Source organism: Pelmatolapia mariae, linkage group LG3_W (genome assembly GCF_036321145.2).
Source record: "Pelmatolapia mariae isolate MD_Pm_ZW linkage group LG3_W, Pm_UMD_F_2, whole genome shotgun sequence".
NCBI classification, from domain to species: Eukaryota; Metazoa; Chordata; class Actinopteri; order Cichliformes; family Cichlidae; genus Pelmatolapia; species Pelmatolapia mariae.
In genome coordinates this window covers 6,644,772-6,662,898 of record NC_086229.1, presented here as the reverse complement: position 1 = coordinate 6,662,898, position 18,127 = coordinate 6,644,772, and the positions used below count along the sequence as shown (strand labels likewise).

The following is an 18,127-nucleotide window of genomic DNA, read 5'->3' as shown; positions in this document are numbered from 1 at the left end:
AAATCACTCAAAATACACTTTCCTATGCGTATCTTGGACATGCCTTCCATAATCAGAAAGAGCAAATCAAAAAGAAAAGAAAAAGAAAACTGAAACCTCTCATCGTCTCACACACCGCTTCTCACCACACACACATAACTGAAAAATAAAACACACCAGCCTTTATGGCTCAAGATATATACATCTATCAAAATTCAGTCATTTACTATACATCCACACTAATATATTCAAACTGTATTTATACTCTCGTAATAAGCAAAACCAACCTCTTATATACAGGCATTTAGCAAAATTGGCAAACAATAGTTATAAAGCTCAATACTCTCGAAACTGAAACCACCCTCTCTGCGCGTCACCGCTCCTCATTTGCATTTACACACACCATCAGTGCACATCCGGCTGTGCATTGCTGACACAGAGACTGATCTTACTCATAGATCTCATATTTTATATTACACAGAGACGTCTTTAATTACAACTGCACAGATTTTTCTAGGCCTCTTAAACCTATATAATTTCGACAAATTTAATAATAACGGTCCAACCGATCAAGTCCCAGACTTTTTTGCGACCAATTTTAGCCAGTATTCCGTCCCTGACGGTGGCCCGATTGCTAATGCCCTAACCAAATTTATCGTAGCCAAAAAGCGCAAAATAGGAGACTCTAACTCCTAGCAATTTCGGAGGTTCCCAAGTTCTCCCCCGCTGTCGACGGTACTATCCCTACTCACCGGTAGGCCAAGGGTCAGCGTCCTGCCCTAGTGCAAGCGTTACCAAGGAGAAAAATGCGCTTCTTAAGGGTCCCAGACTCCTTGTCCTAAAGTAATTTAGAATAATTTGAAACAACAATCTACACCCAAAACAGGATTAAGATTAAGGACAACCCTCAACAGTTTTGGAGATTCCCAAGTCCTCCTCGAATGTTGCCCGAAACTATCCCTAGTCGCCGCTAGGTGAAGGATAGATTTCTCTATCCAGCAGGGAGCGTCACCTCCGAGAAAGTTCTTAAGGGTTGCATAACCAATGGGACTTGAACCCACAAAATGACCAAATTCCCTATCACACTAAATTAGCAGCTCCAACTGCTTTCTCTTTTCATTCCTTTATTCTCATTACTCAGTACTGTCACTTATACTTCATTATCATTACTTCAACCGGTAAACCTCATAAAAAACTTCAGCAAAATCAAAACAGACATTCACCAGTAATTTTCAGTGAGTAGACTTCAATTTTGTCATATCCAATCTAGCACATTTTGGAAACTTCAACAGGTATGTGCCTTACCTTTGTTTAAGCCGGCTTGTCTCTCACTTCAGACCACTGACTCGTATCTGCCCATCTAATCACCACGGACCCCGGATCTCTCCGTCTACCCCAACATTCCCTCTCTCTCACCGGAACGAGCCCCCAAATGTTAAGGTTCATTGTTGAGAGAGGAATCCATAAATAACCACAGATCCAGGCGTGTGCAATTTAGACGGCATTTTAATGAACACATGTGTGAGTTCAACAACCCAATCAGTATTGAACTGCTTTACCATATTCAGACAGCGGTTTTATAGGGTTAAGATAGTACAGCCCCCTTTTCTGTTGCTAGGCAGATTTAAACAAAGCATACGTCAGCCTAAACCACAAATGTTCTGTCAACAACCTTTAACATAGTTTTAAAAGAACATAGTCTTCGGGTCGGTGCTTCCCCTCAGCTCGTCTTCGCTGTCGCTTCCCTGTGGGGGATCTGGTGCACTTCCTCTAAGTACTTCGCCACAATTCTGCACTTGCAGCAAAAATACATCTTCACTTCTGCCCTACCAAAATAGATCTACTATGGTGTGTATGTGTGTGTGCGTGCACGTGCGGGGGCGCGTGCGTGCTGTGTACTGCGTACGTGTCGTGACCTCTCTATTTGTGTCTGTATGTGTGTGTATGTCTCGTCTGTCTGTGGGTGCACAGAGTGTGCATCTGCTCTCTGAACAGTTTCACTTCTGCAAAAGCATGGCTTGCAGACGCATTTCCTGTCAGCCTGCAGTCAGCTTCTCACCCACTGAAGACTTCAGTATAAGAATACAAAAACATTCAAAAACCTTTAAATTATAAATTCAACTCCACAATTTGAAGTGGTTATAACAACCTGTAATAAAGACTAATATAATACCCATATCTTTGAACATCTGAATGCCTCTGAATGCAACCTCACTATTAACATGAAATGGTAATGATGATTATAAAAATAGCAGCAAATAATAGCAGTAAAATATTTCTATTCTCAATAGTCATTTCAACCCAGTGTTTTCTGTTATCTTCTTTATTGTATTTTGTTCATTATTAATTCCATGGTTCCTAGGTTGTTCAGTTTAGTGTATTACATTTCCCCTCATTTCCTTACCCCTGTGTCCCCCTCGGTGTATCTGTGAGTTCCCATGCCTTGTATTTTATTCCATATTTTCCCCAGCCCGTTTTGTCTGTGCGGTCCCCATGATCTCGCTCCCCCTCCTGTCTGCGTCTTTCCTGTTTTACTTTGATAGTCTCCCGTCAGTGTACGTCACGTTGTGTTTGCTCCTGCCCTGTCTTGTTAAGATTATCAGTGTCACCTGTGTCCCGTGTGCTCGCATGTGCCTTGTTATTCTTCTATGTCTTAATGTCCATGTCTCCCTGTTGGGTCGTAAATTTTGAAGCAATGTGATAACCTTATCCCAACAACACTGTGGGATCATACGGATTCTCTGGAAAAAGAGTAGAATTCTTAGAACAGATTTTATTATACAGTTTTATATATGTAGTTTTTATATATGGGAACAGCAGAACACTACATTTAAAAGCAAAAATAACATAAAAAGAGATCAAAATGAACAAAAAGCATAGCAAACCCGGGTGAAGAGCCTTAAAGCACACACAAAAGACAGAGAGGAAAGAAGCAGCAGAAAGAAGAGAGACCCAATGCATATCGGACTCTTCTTATATTCAATTCAATTCAATTTATTTATATACCGCCAAATTACAACAACAGTCACCTCAAGACCCTTTATATTGTACAGTAGCTCGTACAATAATAGATACAGAGAAAAACCCAACAATCATATGACCCCCTATGAGCAAGCACTTTGGCAACAGTGGGAAGGAAAAACTCCCTTTTAACAGGAAGAAACCTCCGGCAGAACCAGGCTCAGGTAGGGGCGGGGCCATCTGCTGTGATTGGTTGGGGTGAGAGAAGGAAGACAGGATAAAGACATGCTGTGGAAGAGAGACAGAGATTAATAACAGATATGATTCGATGCAGAGAGGTCTATTAACACATAGTGAGTGAGAAAGGTGACTGGAAAGGAAAAACTCAATGCATCATGGGAATCCCCGGCAGCCTACGTCTATTGCAGCATAACTAAGGGAGGATTCAGGGTCACCTGGTCCAGCCCTAACTATATGCTTTAGCAAAAAGGAAAGTTTGAAGCCTAATCTTGAAAGTAGAGATAGTGTCTGTCTCCTGAATCCAAACTGGAAGCTGGTTCCACAGACGAGGGGCCTGAAAACTGAAGGCTCTGCCTCCCATTCTACTTTTAAATACTCTTTTCAAATAGGGTTTTCAGAAAACAGTGTTAAATGTTCAGTTTCTATGCCATATGTTAACACAATATCTAGGCTGTCATTAAAGTGGTGGGTGGGTTCTTTTACATTTTGAGAATCAGGATCAGAATACTTTATTAATCCCGAAGGAAATTATAGGTTACAGCAGGCAGCACACTAATTGCGCATGCACACTTACAAAGGAACCTTCTGACCAAACTTTACACAAACATCACATTGGGAAGACGTGTCAGAGAGGTAGGCTGATAGGAAAAGGGAACGAAAATACATGAGGTGAGAGGAGGAGAAAAAAAAAACTCCACTCAGACTGAGCTCCCAATGTGAGAACAGTTTGAGGACAGAAAAAAAACACCCCAGCACAAAAAGCACATGACTATCAACACACCATAGAAACACAGGATAAGCAACAGGGTTGGGTAAGGTTAAGAGAGAGCTCGTGTAGACAGCGCATACAGTCCTGCAGCATGTCTGCACTGGTCCAGTCGACCCACCATCTGTCCCAGGAGAGGACAAGCATCGAAGGCGTTTGAAAAGGGAGAGGGGGATGAGTGTGTATCAGTGTACGTGTATGTGTGTGTGTGTCCAGAGTTCAGCTGAGACGGACATCTAAATGAAGATAACACTGTATATATTGTCTTTTTTTTTACCTTTATGCTTTCTGTGAACAACTTAAGTAAGTAAGTAAGTAAATAAAGTTTACTTATTAAGCACTTTTCACAGACAGGCTGTCACAAAGCGCTATACACAAATATTAAAATAAATAATACAATCAATAGACATTATACACAATGTAAAAGATCAAATGTAAATAATGTAAACAATATCAAATGCGTAGATCAACAAAAGGCTTGTCTGAACAGAAAAGTTTTTAACTGCTTTTTAAAAGAATCCACAGAGCAACTAAGGTGTGTTGCTTATGAAATCCACGAAGTGCTACAGAAAAAATTACATTTTATTTATATAATTAACACATTTTGAACTCTTAAAGAAATATAACAAAGCAAAGACACCCAGCTGAACTAAAATGATCCAGCAAACAAAAACTGTTGTGAGCCGCCACCCTCATATCGCCTTTGGGCTTTTGGAGCCTTGACCTGGCTTTTAAAAAATAATTTGAAAAAAGCACTATGCTGCTAAAAGATGAAAAATAGATATTTGCAAAATTCTGCCTAAATATGTATTTTACCTGGTTAATGTGTGTGGCGGGGCGTGGTCTGCAGCGCCGCTGCAGGGGAGGCGGACGCACCTGAGCAGCACCTGCAATCACGCCTCGCCACCTTAAAGTCTGTGCTATCTGTGCTGATGTGTTGTCAGGCTGTATGCGTACAGCAACCGTGTGTGAAAAGGGGTCAATAAAGAGATGTTGAAAAGCAGCGGGTCTGCCGTGGTATGTTTACAATGGAACTTCTGCTCCTGAACCTCTGTGCACAGCGTCTGCAAATCGGGGCTATACGAAGTCACTTTCATCTTCATGCAGGACTGTAAGCTGTCGTCTGTGAGGCGTGAGCGGTGTTTGTTTTTAACATAGTTCACGGTGGAGAACAGCTGCTGACATAATGTGGATCCCAAGATCCATAATTGGCCTACCTGGGGTTGAAAGTCTCGATAAATGTACGGTGTTTAGGTGGGTATATCAGTTTCCACGAGTGTGACACTTATTTTGAGCGATGAAAAATAATAAAATATAATTTTATTTTTATATTTCAATATCACAATAATCTTCCAATTTAGAACTGCAAGTTAAAAAAAGAACTAAACACAAATAAAATACACTTCAGCTTAATACTTCTAATTTATTTTCCCAAACCAACCGGAGTCGCAGTATAAGGACAAAAGAGCCGCATGTGGCTCCAGAGCCGCAGGTTGCCGACCCCTGCTCTAGTGTAAACAACTCATGTGAATTTCAAAGCTGTTCTAGCAGTCCGACACTGGTCTCTTAATCTGCTGTTGGAGAGCTGTGAGCTTCTCCATGATGTTGTCAGTCCTGCGGTCAAAAAGCAGATTCTGAGAGCTCACGACCACCGTGAGCTTCTCCGAGATGTAATCCAGTTTTCGCTTAGTGGTCTTATTCTGAGTATTCACGGCAGCCTCAAGCTTCTCCAAGATCTTATTCGTGCTGCGTTCAATGAGCCCATTTTGAGAACTCACGACTCGTCCCATCATTTCAATCACAGCAGGCAGCCTTGTGGGGGTTTGAACAGCCGATTCCGCTTTCTTTAATCTTCTATAAGCCATGGCCAAGCCAGCTCCGATCAGCAACCCTGTTATCATGGTTCCGAACAGGTAGATGTCTTCAATGTCTTCGATCAACAGTCCCACCAGGCACACAACCCTCCAGTTATGCCACCGTGTGCCCGGCGAGGAAAGTACCTCCAGGACAGTCAGGCTCACCCAACCCAGGCTTCTCGTTGAGAAGAGGCTGTCCATTGCATTAGGGGACCAGTTGATAAAATCCATAATTCGTCCAGTTTTCATCCAGAAGGTTTGCCAATTATCTATGAAGCCCACATCGTTTTTTGGAAACCACTCAGACAGACAGCAATTTAAGGAGAACTGTTCTGCCTTGAATTCAGTGCCCCCTACTGGGCCTTGTAAATTGTTGTTAATGTGACATGCACTTTGACCCAGAACAGGAAGTCAGCCATGTTAGTTGGGGTAAGCAGGTTCACATGTGCTGAAGTGTTCCTGTAGTTATCCGCTGCAATCCTCTTTCTTGTTTATGCCTTCGAAAGCATCGTCTGTAAGTACTTGTTGACTTAAGAGTATAGAGCCATATTTTAGTAACATTTTGGTAGTTTTGTGTTCTAAAGCCTAACTTTGTGTATAATTATATTGCTAAGCTAATCTCATGTCATGTATACATAGGAGGACCTATTACATGGATATTTCTTTGTCTTTTGTTGCTAGCCTTGACTTGCTGTAGAGTACATAAGAGAATTTGTAATATCAGTGTGTTAATCACCTTACTGTTGTATTCTTGTTTTGTTTTAGTTTCACTCTGATTCAATGGTGTATGGCGGTGCAATGTAAAATAAAGCACCTGGAGCTTGGACGCTATATCCTGACTCCCGTATTCTTTTGAATGGAGTTTGGCTGGCTGCTGAATTGTGTACCTACGCACGCATGCACACACGCAAGGAGAGCAGTACAGTGAAAAGACAAAGACACAGCTGGCTAGACTATACTATTGCAGCAGATTGCAGAGAACATGGACGAAAAAGGTAGGAGAACCCCTTCACTGAAGGAATCAATGAGCATTAAAGATGAAGCATCAGTTACTTCCCGGCGTTCTAGTTCTGCACGCTCATCAAAATCATCTATGGGTGTTGAAGCAGCACGAGCAAGGGCATTAGCAGAAGCTGCAAAAGCACGTGCAACATTTGCAGAAAGGGAAATTGCTATCAAAGTCGACAAAGCGAGATTGGAGGCTAATTTAGATGCCCTGCATCTGGAAAAGGAGGCTGCAGCTGCCATCGCCCAGGCAGAGATATTGGAGGCAGCAGCAGAACATGTGGGCGAGGAGCTTTGCAGTAAGAAAAGCGACTCAGCAGAACTTCAGGGCATGTACGAACGTGTGAGTGACTATGTTAGGGACCAGGCCACACGGCTTAGTCAACAGTCTGAAACAACGTTCCACCTGGCACATGACCAGAAACCAGAGCATCCCACCTGTTTTACGACGCAATTTTCTCAAAACACCTGGAAGGAGGCCAACATCAAAAGTGTTAACCAGCATTCCTACTCTCCACAACTGGATGCCGAACAAGATTTTAAGATACCCCTAGCATCTCACCTACCTACTGACTCTCACTTACCTGTCCAACGACAAGACAAAGGGCTCCCCCATATTAAAAAAGAGGCAACACTGCAGGTACCATACAGTGACAAATGTCAGGAAAGGGCAAAGCTAGTCCGCCGACGAAGAGTGTGCATCCAGAGTCTGCAGGTATGATGGACATAGCAAAGTATTTAGCCCGGAAAGAGCTTGTGAGTACTGGCTTATCAAAATTTGATGACTGTCCAGAAACTTACAGAGCATGGAGGTCATCTTTCCTTAACACAATAAAGGATTTAGACCTCACAGCCAGTGAAGAGTTGGACTTGCTGTCGAAATGGCTTGGAAAAGAGTCGTCAGAGTATGTGAGGCGTATGAGGGCAGTTCAGGTAGGCAACCCAGGAGCAGCCTTAAAAATGACTTGGGACAGGTTGGATGAATGTTACGGCGCCCCGGAGGTCATAGAACATGCTTTGTTTGAGAAACTGGACAGCTTTCCTAAAATCTCAAACAAGGACAATAGTAAGTTAAGACAACTTGGTGATCTTCTAATGGAGCTACTCTCAGCTAAAGAAGATGGCTCTCTTCCAGGTTTGGCATACCTGGACACTGCTCGCTGCATTGGCCCAATTGTAGAAAAGCTGCCATACAACTTGCAGGACAAATGGATTTCTCAAGGATCCAAGTATAAGGAAGAGCATCATGTATCATATCCTTCCTTCTCTTTCTTTACTCAGTTTATCTGCCACCAAGCTAAGACAAGGAATGATCCCAGCTTTGCACTTCCAAGCAACTATTCTACCAAGCTAGAGAGGCCTTTCTTAAAGTCTGCAACATTCAGGAAACCAGTTTCAGTGCAAAAGACTAATGTCTCTTCAGCTGCAGATCTGAAGGTAACAGCTAAAGATGAACCAGATAGATATTGTCCCATCCATAACAAGCCTCACCCACTGAGGAAATGCCGCAGCTTCAGATTGAAAACTATTGAGGAACGGAAAGCCTACTCAAAAGAGCAAGGGATTTGTTTCAGATGCTGCTCACCATCCACACATCTTGCCCACATGTGCAAAGCTGCATTAAAATGTGATGAGTGCAACGGCGACAGCCACACTACCGCATTACATCCTGGTCCACCACCATGGATAACCAAGTCCTTAGACACTCCAACAGAGGACGGCGGGGAGGAAGGAAAACAGGATGCCTTATCGCCTGCTGTGAGCTCCTTGTGCACCGATGTTTGTGGTAGCAACATTACAGCAAAGTCCTGCTCTAAAATATGTCTCGTCAAGGTCTATCCAAAAGGTCAGCATGAAAATGCCGTTATGATGTACGCTATGCTCGACGACCAGAGTAACAGATCATTAGCAAGGACAGAATTCTTCGACCTGTTCAACATTCATGGTGAGGCATTCCCCTACACCTTGAAGACATGTGCTGGCATTAGAGAGACTTCTGGAAGAAGAGCCAATGGATATCAAATTGAGGCACTTAATGGTGGTATCAGCCTCACACTGCCAACACTGCTTGAATGCAATGACATTCCAGACAATCGTGAGGAAATCCCAACACCCGAGGCCGCTTTCCACCATCCTCATCTCAAGAGAATTGCCACTGAAATCCCAGCTATAGATAGGGATGCTCTCATTCTACTTTTGCTTGGCAGAGACATTCTTAGGGTCCACAAAGTCAGACAGCAGATCAATGGCCCTGGAAACGCACCCTTTGCACAAAAGTTGGATCTTGGTTGGGTCCTGGTGGTTGATGTTTGCTTAGGGAAAGTCCATAAGCCTACAGTTTGCAGCTTCAAGACAAATGTCTTAGAGAATGGAAGACCCTCACTGTTCAGTCAATGCACAAGCCATGTTCACCTCAAAGAAAGGGTTGATTTGACTTTATTGCAGAGTCCCCTACAAGGCTGTTGGGGTGGCAGAACGGTGGATTCCCTTGGAGTCACAGTTTTCAGGAGAACAAATGATGATGAGAAGCCTGCATTATCAGTGGAAGACGAACACTTTCTAAAAATAATGGATAAGGAGGTTTCCCAAGGTGAGTCCAACAGCTGGGTTGCACCCCTCCCCTTTCGTTCTCCAATGCCACCTCTACCAAACAATCGAGAGCAAGCTGCGATGCGCCTTTCTTCTCTTAGACGCAAACTGGAGCGGAATCCAAACAAAAAGGAGCAGTTTCTTGCTTTCATGCAGCGTGTATTGGATAACAACCACGCAGAGCTAGCACCTCCACTGATAGAGGGGACTGAGTGCTGGTATTTACCAACATTTGGAGTTTATCATCCAAGAAAGCCGGACCAGATGAGAGTAGTTTTTGATTCTAGTGCACAATACAAGGGCATCTCTCTGAACAATGTTCTGCTCACTGGACCAGACCTGAATAATAGTCTCTTAGGTGTCCTTATGCGTTTCAGGAAGGAGCAGGTGGCAGTGACAGCAGACATCGAGCAGATGTTTTACAGTTTTGTGGTGAGAGAGGATCATCGGGACTTTTTGCGCTTTCTGTGGTACCGTGATAACAACCCAAGCAAAGACGTCGTGGAGTACAGGATGCGTGTCCATGTATTTGGCAACAGTCCCTCACCGGCAGTGGCTACTTACTGCCTCAGGAGAGCAGCTGAGAAGGGAGAAGAGCAACATGGACCAGACACCAAACGCTTTGTGGAACGTGAGTTTTATGTGGATGATGGTCTAGTTTCTTTACCAACTGAAGAGGAAGCCATTTCCCTGATTAAGAGAACGCAAGCCTCTCTTTCAGAGTCTAATATAAGGCTTCATAAGATAGTATCAAACAGCATGAATGTGCTGAGAGCATTTCCAGCAGAAGACCACGCGAAAGAAATCAAGGATCTTGACCTAGGAGCAGAACCTATTCCTACACAGCGCAGTCTTGGTTTGAGCTGGGAAGTGGCTACAGATACATTCACTTTTCAAGCATCGACCAACCAGCAACCTTTCACACGGCGTGGGGCTTTATCCACAGTAAATAGCCTTTTCGATCCTCTTGGGTTTGTAGCCCCTATCACCATTCAAGGAAAGTTTCTACTAAGAGAACTATCCACTTCAGTAAGCGACTGGGATGAGTCACTCCCTTTAGAGAAATACAGTGAATGGGAAGCGTGGAGGGACTCACTACAAGACCTTCAACAGCTGCATATTCCTCGAGCTTACACAGTCAAGTCTCCTTCAAAGGCCAAGAAAAAAGAAATATGCATTTTCTCAGATGCTTCAACCAAAGCCATCGGTGCTGTAGCATACCTCAGAACAACTGATGACGAAGGACAGATAAACATTGGCTTTGTTCTAGGGAAGGCCAAACTGGCACCATTAAGTGAGCCCACCATCCCCAGATTAGAACTCTGTGCGGCAGTGCTAGCGGTGGAAATGGCTGAACTTATTGTCCAGGAGTTAGACTTGGAGCTTGATGCAGTCACCTTCTTTTGTGATAGCAAAGTAGTGCTTGGATATATCTATAATGAGTCGAAACGCTTTTATGTGTATGTTCACAACCGAGTTCAACGAATTCGACAATCGACGCAGCCAGACCAGTGGAGATATGTGCCCACAGAACATAATCCAGCAGATCATGCTTCAAGATCAATCCAAGCCTCTCAGCTCACTAATACGAACTGGCTGACTGGACCAGCGTTCTTATATGAACAACACAAAAATTCTGCTGAGCAGCAGGAGATCTTCAGTCTTGTTGACCCAGACTTGGATAAAGAGATCCGGCCACAAGTCACGTGCTGTGCCAGTAAGAAAGAGGAGAAGAAACTCACCCCAGAAAGGTTTGAGAAATTTTCTTCATGGAACTCTTTGCAGAGAGCAGTTGCCACACTTATTCACATTGCACATTCTTTTCAGTCCATGACCCAAAGCAACAATGAATGCAAAGGATGGCATCAGTGTTCAAAGCCACATACTGTCAGTGAATTGTCTAAGGCAAGGAGTGTTATTATTCGCTCTGTGCAGGCAGCTAGTTTCTCTGAGGAGTTAGACACTCTCTCCAAGAAAGGCAATATCAGCCAGAAAAGCCCATTGGCAAAGCTGAATCCATTCATAGACGCGGATGGTCTGCTTCGAGTTGGCGGCAGGCTGAAGCTAGCTGATCTTATCAATCAGGAGAAGCACCCAGTCATTATGCCTGGCAGACATCATGTCTCTACATTGCTCATACGACACTACCATGAACAAGTGGAACACCAAGGCCGTGTCTTCACAGAGGGTGTGATTCGAGTAGCTGGAATATGGTTGATAGGTGGCAAAAGATGCATAGGCAGTGTTCTTCATGGATGTGTCATTTGTCGGAAGCTGCGAGGCAGAACTGAGAGCCAGAAGATGTCACATTTGCCAGAGGAACGACTTAGTACTTCTCCCCCCTTTACTTACACAGGTCTGGATGTCTTTGGGCCTTGGAATGTAGTTGCAAGGCGAACAAGAGGAGGACTGGCCTACAATAAGCGCTGGGCGGTGTTATTTGCTTGTCTAAGTACTCGTGCTGTTCACATTGAAGTGATTGAGTCCATGGATACTTCATCCTTCATTAACTGTCTCCGAAGATTCTTTGCTATCCGGGGCCCATGTAAACAACTGCACTCTGACTGTGGGACTAATTTTGTTGGTGCCTGCAACAAACTTGAGTACCACAAAACAGTAAAAGACTCAAAAGTACAGAGATATGTGAACAATCATGGTTGTACATGGGAGTTCAACCTTCCACACTCCTCACATATCACGAAGTATTGTGCACTTTAATGGCAGAAGTAACGGCTATTATTAACTCCAGGCCTATAGTTCCTTTCTCTTCAGATGCAGAATCACCTGAAATACTTAGCCCAGCTATGCTCCTTACTCAAAAGGCTGGCTCACCCTCTGCTGGAGTGTTTCAATACTGCGTTAACTAGAATACACCACCTCCTCCTCCTCCTCACACCACCTGCTACAGCTCTACTCTTCTATGACTACAGTCATCCACAGCACTGATGTGAGGTCACATGGTTCATATGTAAGGAGCACAGAGACGTGCTAGCAGCTGACCTCAGGTCAGTTTAATGACTGTGAGCAGCAGCTGTGTTCTTGTCACTGTGACAGGGAGACACTCTCAGACACAGCGCTCATGTCAGCTTGTTCTCATGCAGGAGGATCAGGAGCTCCATGTTTGTCTTCATGTTTGAATCATGATGTGTTTGTGCCATCAGAGTCTGTCATGAGTACTCAGGGTTTCACAGCAGCTCTTCTGGATGCTGACGAGGACTCCAACCTCATGTTTCACCTCTCTGAGTTTCTGATGTCTGTGAACACTCGTGTTTCTTCTCTGGGCTCATCTGGACAAAAACACCTTTCTGTGTTTGGCTCCAGCCTCATTGTGACTGACAGGAAGTGTGTTATCCATGAGCTTCTTTGTTTCCTGCTGTGTTTCCTGTCTGTGGACAAACACGAGTGTTTCAGCTGAGGACTTGGTTCTTTCCACCTGTCCATCAGGACATCACGCTGTCTTTCCACATGATGCTCTGCACTGTTAGACTTTTCGTCTCCACTTTACAGTAACATACTGGTGTCACTGTTGCCAGCATCATACCATGACGGCGTGTTACGGTAGCCTACCGTTCTGCAGGATGATACCTTTTTTTGCTGTTGTGGTATAATACTCTTGGACAAATTATGGTAATGCACAGTAGCTTTTTGGCTTAAAATAGGTCAACAAAGTAACATTATACTGTGATTAAGAAATTGGTATACTACCGTTTATTCATGGTATGTCACTGTAAGCATGCTGCAAGGTAATAACTGCAATATATTCACCAGTAACTTACCGTTATCACGCAACATCAGTACTAAAAATATTCATCTCTGCTAGAGGATACCGTGTTCCTACAGGCGATCATTTACTGTTTAACAGGTCGTAATTTACCGTAATTTAAAGAAACAGTAACATACTGTAAGAGAGTGGAGGGGTACAAAAAAATTCTATTAAAAAAAATTTACCATTTATTTATATATATTTTTATATAAAAACATATATATACCCACTAAAGATCGATTGATCGAGATATAGATAGATACACACACACAATAATTAATGTGCTTCACACCACTTTTTATTTCTGTTCTGATTTTTCCCTGCTGAAATACACATTTCCAAAATGAAAAAAACTGAAAATAATTGAAAACATATTTTCATTGAGGAAGCACTTGTTTTTACTAAACCATGTAATCCATTATTTTCTCAGATAGTTATACAAACAATAACGATATTATGTCATATCCCAACCCGTTCTCACTCCCAAATCGTAACATTTTACGCTAGGTGACAAATCGTCAACATATTACGTTTTCGGGCACCCAAGGCGTTCCTACGTCACGACATCGGAAAACTGCGGACACATGAGAACCCTTTGGACTCAATCTACACATCTTCGCTTTTCCCCTTAAAATCGCTTTAGAAAACACTATTTCACCTCATTAAAGTGCTGGTTAAGGTTAGGAATAAGGTTATGGTTAGGTTTAGCGATAAGGTTAGGTTTAGGCTTAGGTATACGGTTATGGTTAGGTTTAGGCATAAGGTTATGGTTAGGCTTAGGGATAAGGTTAGGTTTAGGCGTAGGGATACGGTTATGGTTAAGGTTAGGAATAAGGTTATGGTTAGGCATAAGGTTATGGTTAAGGTTAGGCATAAGGTTATGGTTAGGCTTAGTGATAAGGTTAAGTTTAGGGCTGCAGTACAGGGCTGGAAACCGCCGCGTACCATAACAACGTGGAAGGTCACCTTTCGCGTTCCTCAGGAACGCCGCAGGACGTGACAAAACGTCGGGATGTTACGCCTCGGGAGTGAGAACGGGCTCCATATCCATATCATGGCAGACAACATATGCTCAAGTGTTGGGTTTTCTTAGTTATATTTTGTAGGGTCTTAAACCTACAATGTGAAGTGCCTTGTCATTCATTTTGTTGGCACCATACAAATAAACTGAATTGTAATGAATATAATATCAAGCCCCACACCTCTGCCTCTATATATACACTTTGTCCAAAATACTGGCTCACACTACCAAATCAATGCACAAAGCAGGGTCCACAAGGACATGGATGAGGGTGTGTGGTGTGAAGGAACTTGACTGACCTGCACTGAACCCTGATCTTGCTTTGTGGACTGAGTTTATTGATTTGTAGAGTGAGCCAATACATGTGACAATTAAAGTGTAAGTAGCTGAAACAAACGGGTAAAAGAAGGAAAAAAAAATCTAAACTGTTGCACTCAAAAAACCTATTGGACAGAGACAGCGTCTTGCAAGATGGTGAGAGAGCTCGTCTTCATTGTTGTTCGTCTTGTGTAAATGTCCAGAAAGCATGGGCCATGCCTAATTTGAAGTTTTCCACTCAAATTCAGTAAGGCGCTGGAGGAAAGTTGTGACATGAGGGTTAATGTGAACAACCTTTCGCTTCACAGTGGTCCCAGTCTTTCTGCTTGTCCCAACCTTGGAGGTACATTTTGTTCCCTCTTCAGGGTTTATCCTTACAAAAAACCTTAAAACATGCCACAATAAATAGTAACATTCAGTAACACTGAGTTGTGATCTGAAATAATGAGTTACTTAGGGATAATTTATTCATCATCTATCACTATTAGCTAACTGTTCAAACATACCTCTGAATTAGTTCCAATGTTGCACACGCTGACTCCGGGTATTCCAGATTCAATACATAGAATGAACCAAAGAAGACATCGCATCAGCAAAGGTGTTCTCTTTGTCCAGCTCAACAATTACACATCCCTCTGCACTCACCATCCAGCAGGTGGCGGTCATTAAACTTTGTGGTCCAATTTAAGATCCTGATCATGACTTATAGGGCCCTGCACAGTGTAGCTCCAACATAGTTAAGTGATCTTCTTCTTTCCTATCACCCCAGCAGGTCCCTGAGGTCTTGTGACCAGGGGTTGCTGGTTGTCCCGCATACAAGGTTAAAAACAAAAGGTGACAGAGCGTTTGTATCAGTGGCTCCCAGACTCTGGAACTCGCTCCCTTTGAGTTTGAGATCTGTGGACTCAGTCATGTCTTTTAAAAAGCTGTTTAAACTCGCTTTTGGTTAATTTTGTTTTGTTTTGGATTTTAATGTCTGTTTTCTGCCTCTGTAAAGCACTTTGTGATTTTTATCTTGAAAGGTGCTATATAAATAAAATTTTACTTTACTTTTACTTTACTTGTCCTTAAATGTATGGGGGCAACATGTTGTCATTATGCAACATAAAACAATTTCAATACTTCACTTCTTCACACTGTCTATATAGTCATAAAGCAATTAGCTACCTGTACAAACATATCTCTGAATTAGTTCCAATGTTGCACACGCTGACTCCTGGTATTCCAGGTTCAATACATAGAACGAACCAAAGAAGACTGACATCGCATCAGCAAAGGTGTTCTCTTTGTCCAGCTCAACAATTACACGCCCCTCTGCACTCACCATCCAGCAGGTGGCGGTCATTAAACTTTGTCCTTAAATGTATAGGGGCATTATGTCATTATGCAACATAAAATAATTACAATACTTCACTTCTTCACACTGTAGATAGTCATAAATAGCTGCGTACAGTTAATTATTAATGGCCTTATGTACATAAGTCTGCTTTAACATATTAGAATTGTACATAATTGGGAATTATTCTGCACATTAAACACACCTAACAAAGAGTCAGCCCAATTAAACTACCAGAGATGAATCAACTGTATGGTTATTTTGGAGGTTATAGTTTGTGCTGCTGTTAAACTTTACAGTATTGACTTCAGTATTTCTGCTGTTGGTGTAGCTAGACTACCATGTTGATCAGTAATATGTAATGTGAAATTTGATATTGCTACCTTGCTGGGTTCACTGAGACACATGTCCAACAACCTTGGTTTATAAAGGAAATTACAGAAATTTGAGCTAACATAACAGAGACTGGATACCTGTGTCCATGAAAAGCTCCTGTGCCAAACAGAAATTTTAATACGGTCTAATCAGCTCTATTTCATGAGTGACTTCTTACCAAGCATAATCAGCCCTGGAGCGATTGGCAGGTTGCTCTCTGCTTCAAGGGACATCCTGGTAGATGTTTCCTGCCAGAAAAAGGACCAAGACATTTTATGTAACAAAAAAAAAAACCGAAACAGGACAGCAAGCAACAGCATTAAACCTAGAGCTGTATGAAAAAAGCTTACATCTGCTAAGACAAAGAGGGAGTCTTCATCTTCCTCGTAATACTTCATCATGAGAAGTATGGCTGCTGTGCCAACATTGTTGTTGGTCAAAACTCCCTCACTTTCTATCTGCTGGATGAGTGTCCTTATACCAAGGTTCCATTTGAGCTTCTGGCTGGAGAAATAGTTAATAATCCTTCTGCCTTTGGTTATGAGGGCCTGACCTAAGCGCCCACTGATATCGATGCCTGTGAGTTTGTAAAAGTGGTTCGAAAGACCTTTCCGAGTAAACAAGAATGGCCACTGCTCCTGAATTTCAGCTACTGACAGTGAGGGACAACTGTTGATAAGCTGCCGCTGAGAAATATATGTGAGGCACATGAAGTCATCCACATCAGGTCTCTCCACAGCTCCAGGTCCTTCTGAATTAAAAATTGTCAACAAGATGTGCTTCTTTTCCTCTAAAGAAGCTGGCGTTTCCCCCTCAGGAAGTTCAACTGGTTGCCAATTTATACAACCATAGCTATCAACAAGGGATCTATCTTTTTTAGGTGGGGTTGCACTACTGTTGGGACTGCAGTCTTCCTCATTCCTGGTTCTCTTTGTTTGACAAAGTCTATGTGTTGTATTATCTTGATTAACATGTTCAACTCTAGATTTGATGCTTCTTAGTAGTGAATAATGTCCACAACCCAGTCTTTCTCCCTTTTCAGTAAAATCTGCAAATGTTTGAGGGTATCTGTTTACAATGATTTTAGCAACTTCTCCACAAGATGCACGTTTAGGGTTCCTGCAGTGAACTTGCATGGCCTCCACAACAATTCTAACCATACTTCTCCTGTCCTCTGGATGAGCTCTGTCTCCTTTTGTGATTGCATGCGACAGTCGGAGTGGAAATCTTTCCCAAGGAATCTGTAAGTGTGAGACCCAAGAGCTGGAGTAATGGTTGTACATAGTGGTGGACGTGGAGGAGGAGGGGTGAGGTGGATGGCTTGATGTTTCAGCTGATGCAGCAGGGCAAGGCTCCAGAGTAATGGTGTCATTCAGGTTCTCTGGTCTGTTGCCATCTAAACAAATAAATAAATAAAGATCATTGGAAAAGTTACCTTAAAAAGCTACTATGTCAACAAATATGTCCTCACTAAAAGATGAACCCTTCAATTAGGATTGAGTAGTAACGGCAAGGCAGTTTTGGGGGACCTTGTCTGAAGATGAAAAGAAGCAATCCCAGGACTACAAAAGAACTACAAACTCAAGGTTTTGCATTGAAAAGACCTTGAGTTAATATATTTTACAGTATGTCACAATTTCAAACCCTTAGTTGTACCACTACCAATGAAAGGTTAATGGTGTTAGATTTAGCACCATTGTTTATGTTTTCTTTGTTAAGTATCTACCAGACAATGTGAGCCCCAAAATGCTCTTTAATATTATACTGTCAAAGTACATGTGTAGTATGGTGAAGAGAAAAAAAGCTACTCAAGCTAATCAGTGACATATGAGTCTATGAGTGACCTTCAAATCATAGACTCAAGTGTATGATTTGTACAGAACCTACACAAACCTCCTTTAAATGCAAGAAGTAGTTT

General features: G+C 42.6%; 2 protein-coding genes across 2 annotated transcripts in view; one reads left to right on the top strand and one right to left on the bottom strand.

The window, feature by feature from the left end:
• LOC134624179 (NACHT, LRR and PYD domains-containing protein 12-like) overlaps nt 1–18,127 on the top strand; it is a 463,420-nt gene that overhangs the window by 62,751 nt on the left and 382,542 nt on the right. The gene's annotated exons all lie outside the window — the stretch shown is intronic.
• On the bottom strand, nt 14,718–17,492 carry LOC135932468 (uncharacterized). Its single transcript, XM_065469950.1, has 4 exons — nt 16,560–17,492; nt 16,388–16,457; nt 15,683–15,854; nt 14,718–14,886 (listed from the first exon to the last, which is right to left on the bottom strand). The coding sequence occupies exons 1-4, from the start codon at nt 17,490–17,492 to the stop codon at nt 14,718–14,720; spliced, it is 1,344 nt and encodes a 447-aa protein (XP_065326022.1).

What these genes read in the sequence shown, in the direction of transcription:
- LOC135932468 (XM_065469950.1), bottom strand. Translation starts at nt 17,492, where the DNA reads ATGTACAACCATTACTCCAGCTCTTGGGTCTCACACTTACAGATTCCT. An exon ending in CCCTCTTTGTCTTAGCAGAT is followed by an intron (nt 16,458 to 16,559) that starts GTAAGCTTTTTT and finishes TTTTTCTGGCAG; the next exon opens with GAAACATCTACCAGGATGTC. An exon ending in TCCAGGGCTGATTATGCTTG is followed by an intron (nt 15,855 to 16,387) that starts GTAAGAAGTCAC and finishes TATACATTTAAG; the next exon opens with GACAAAGTTTAATGACCGCC.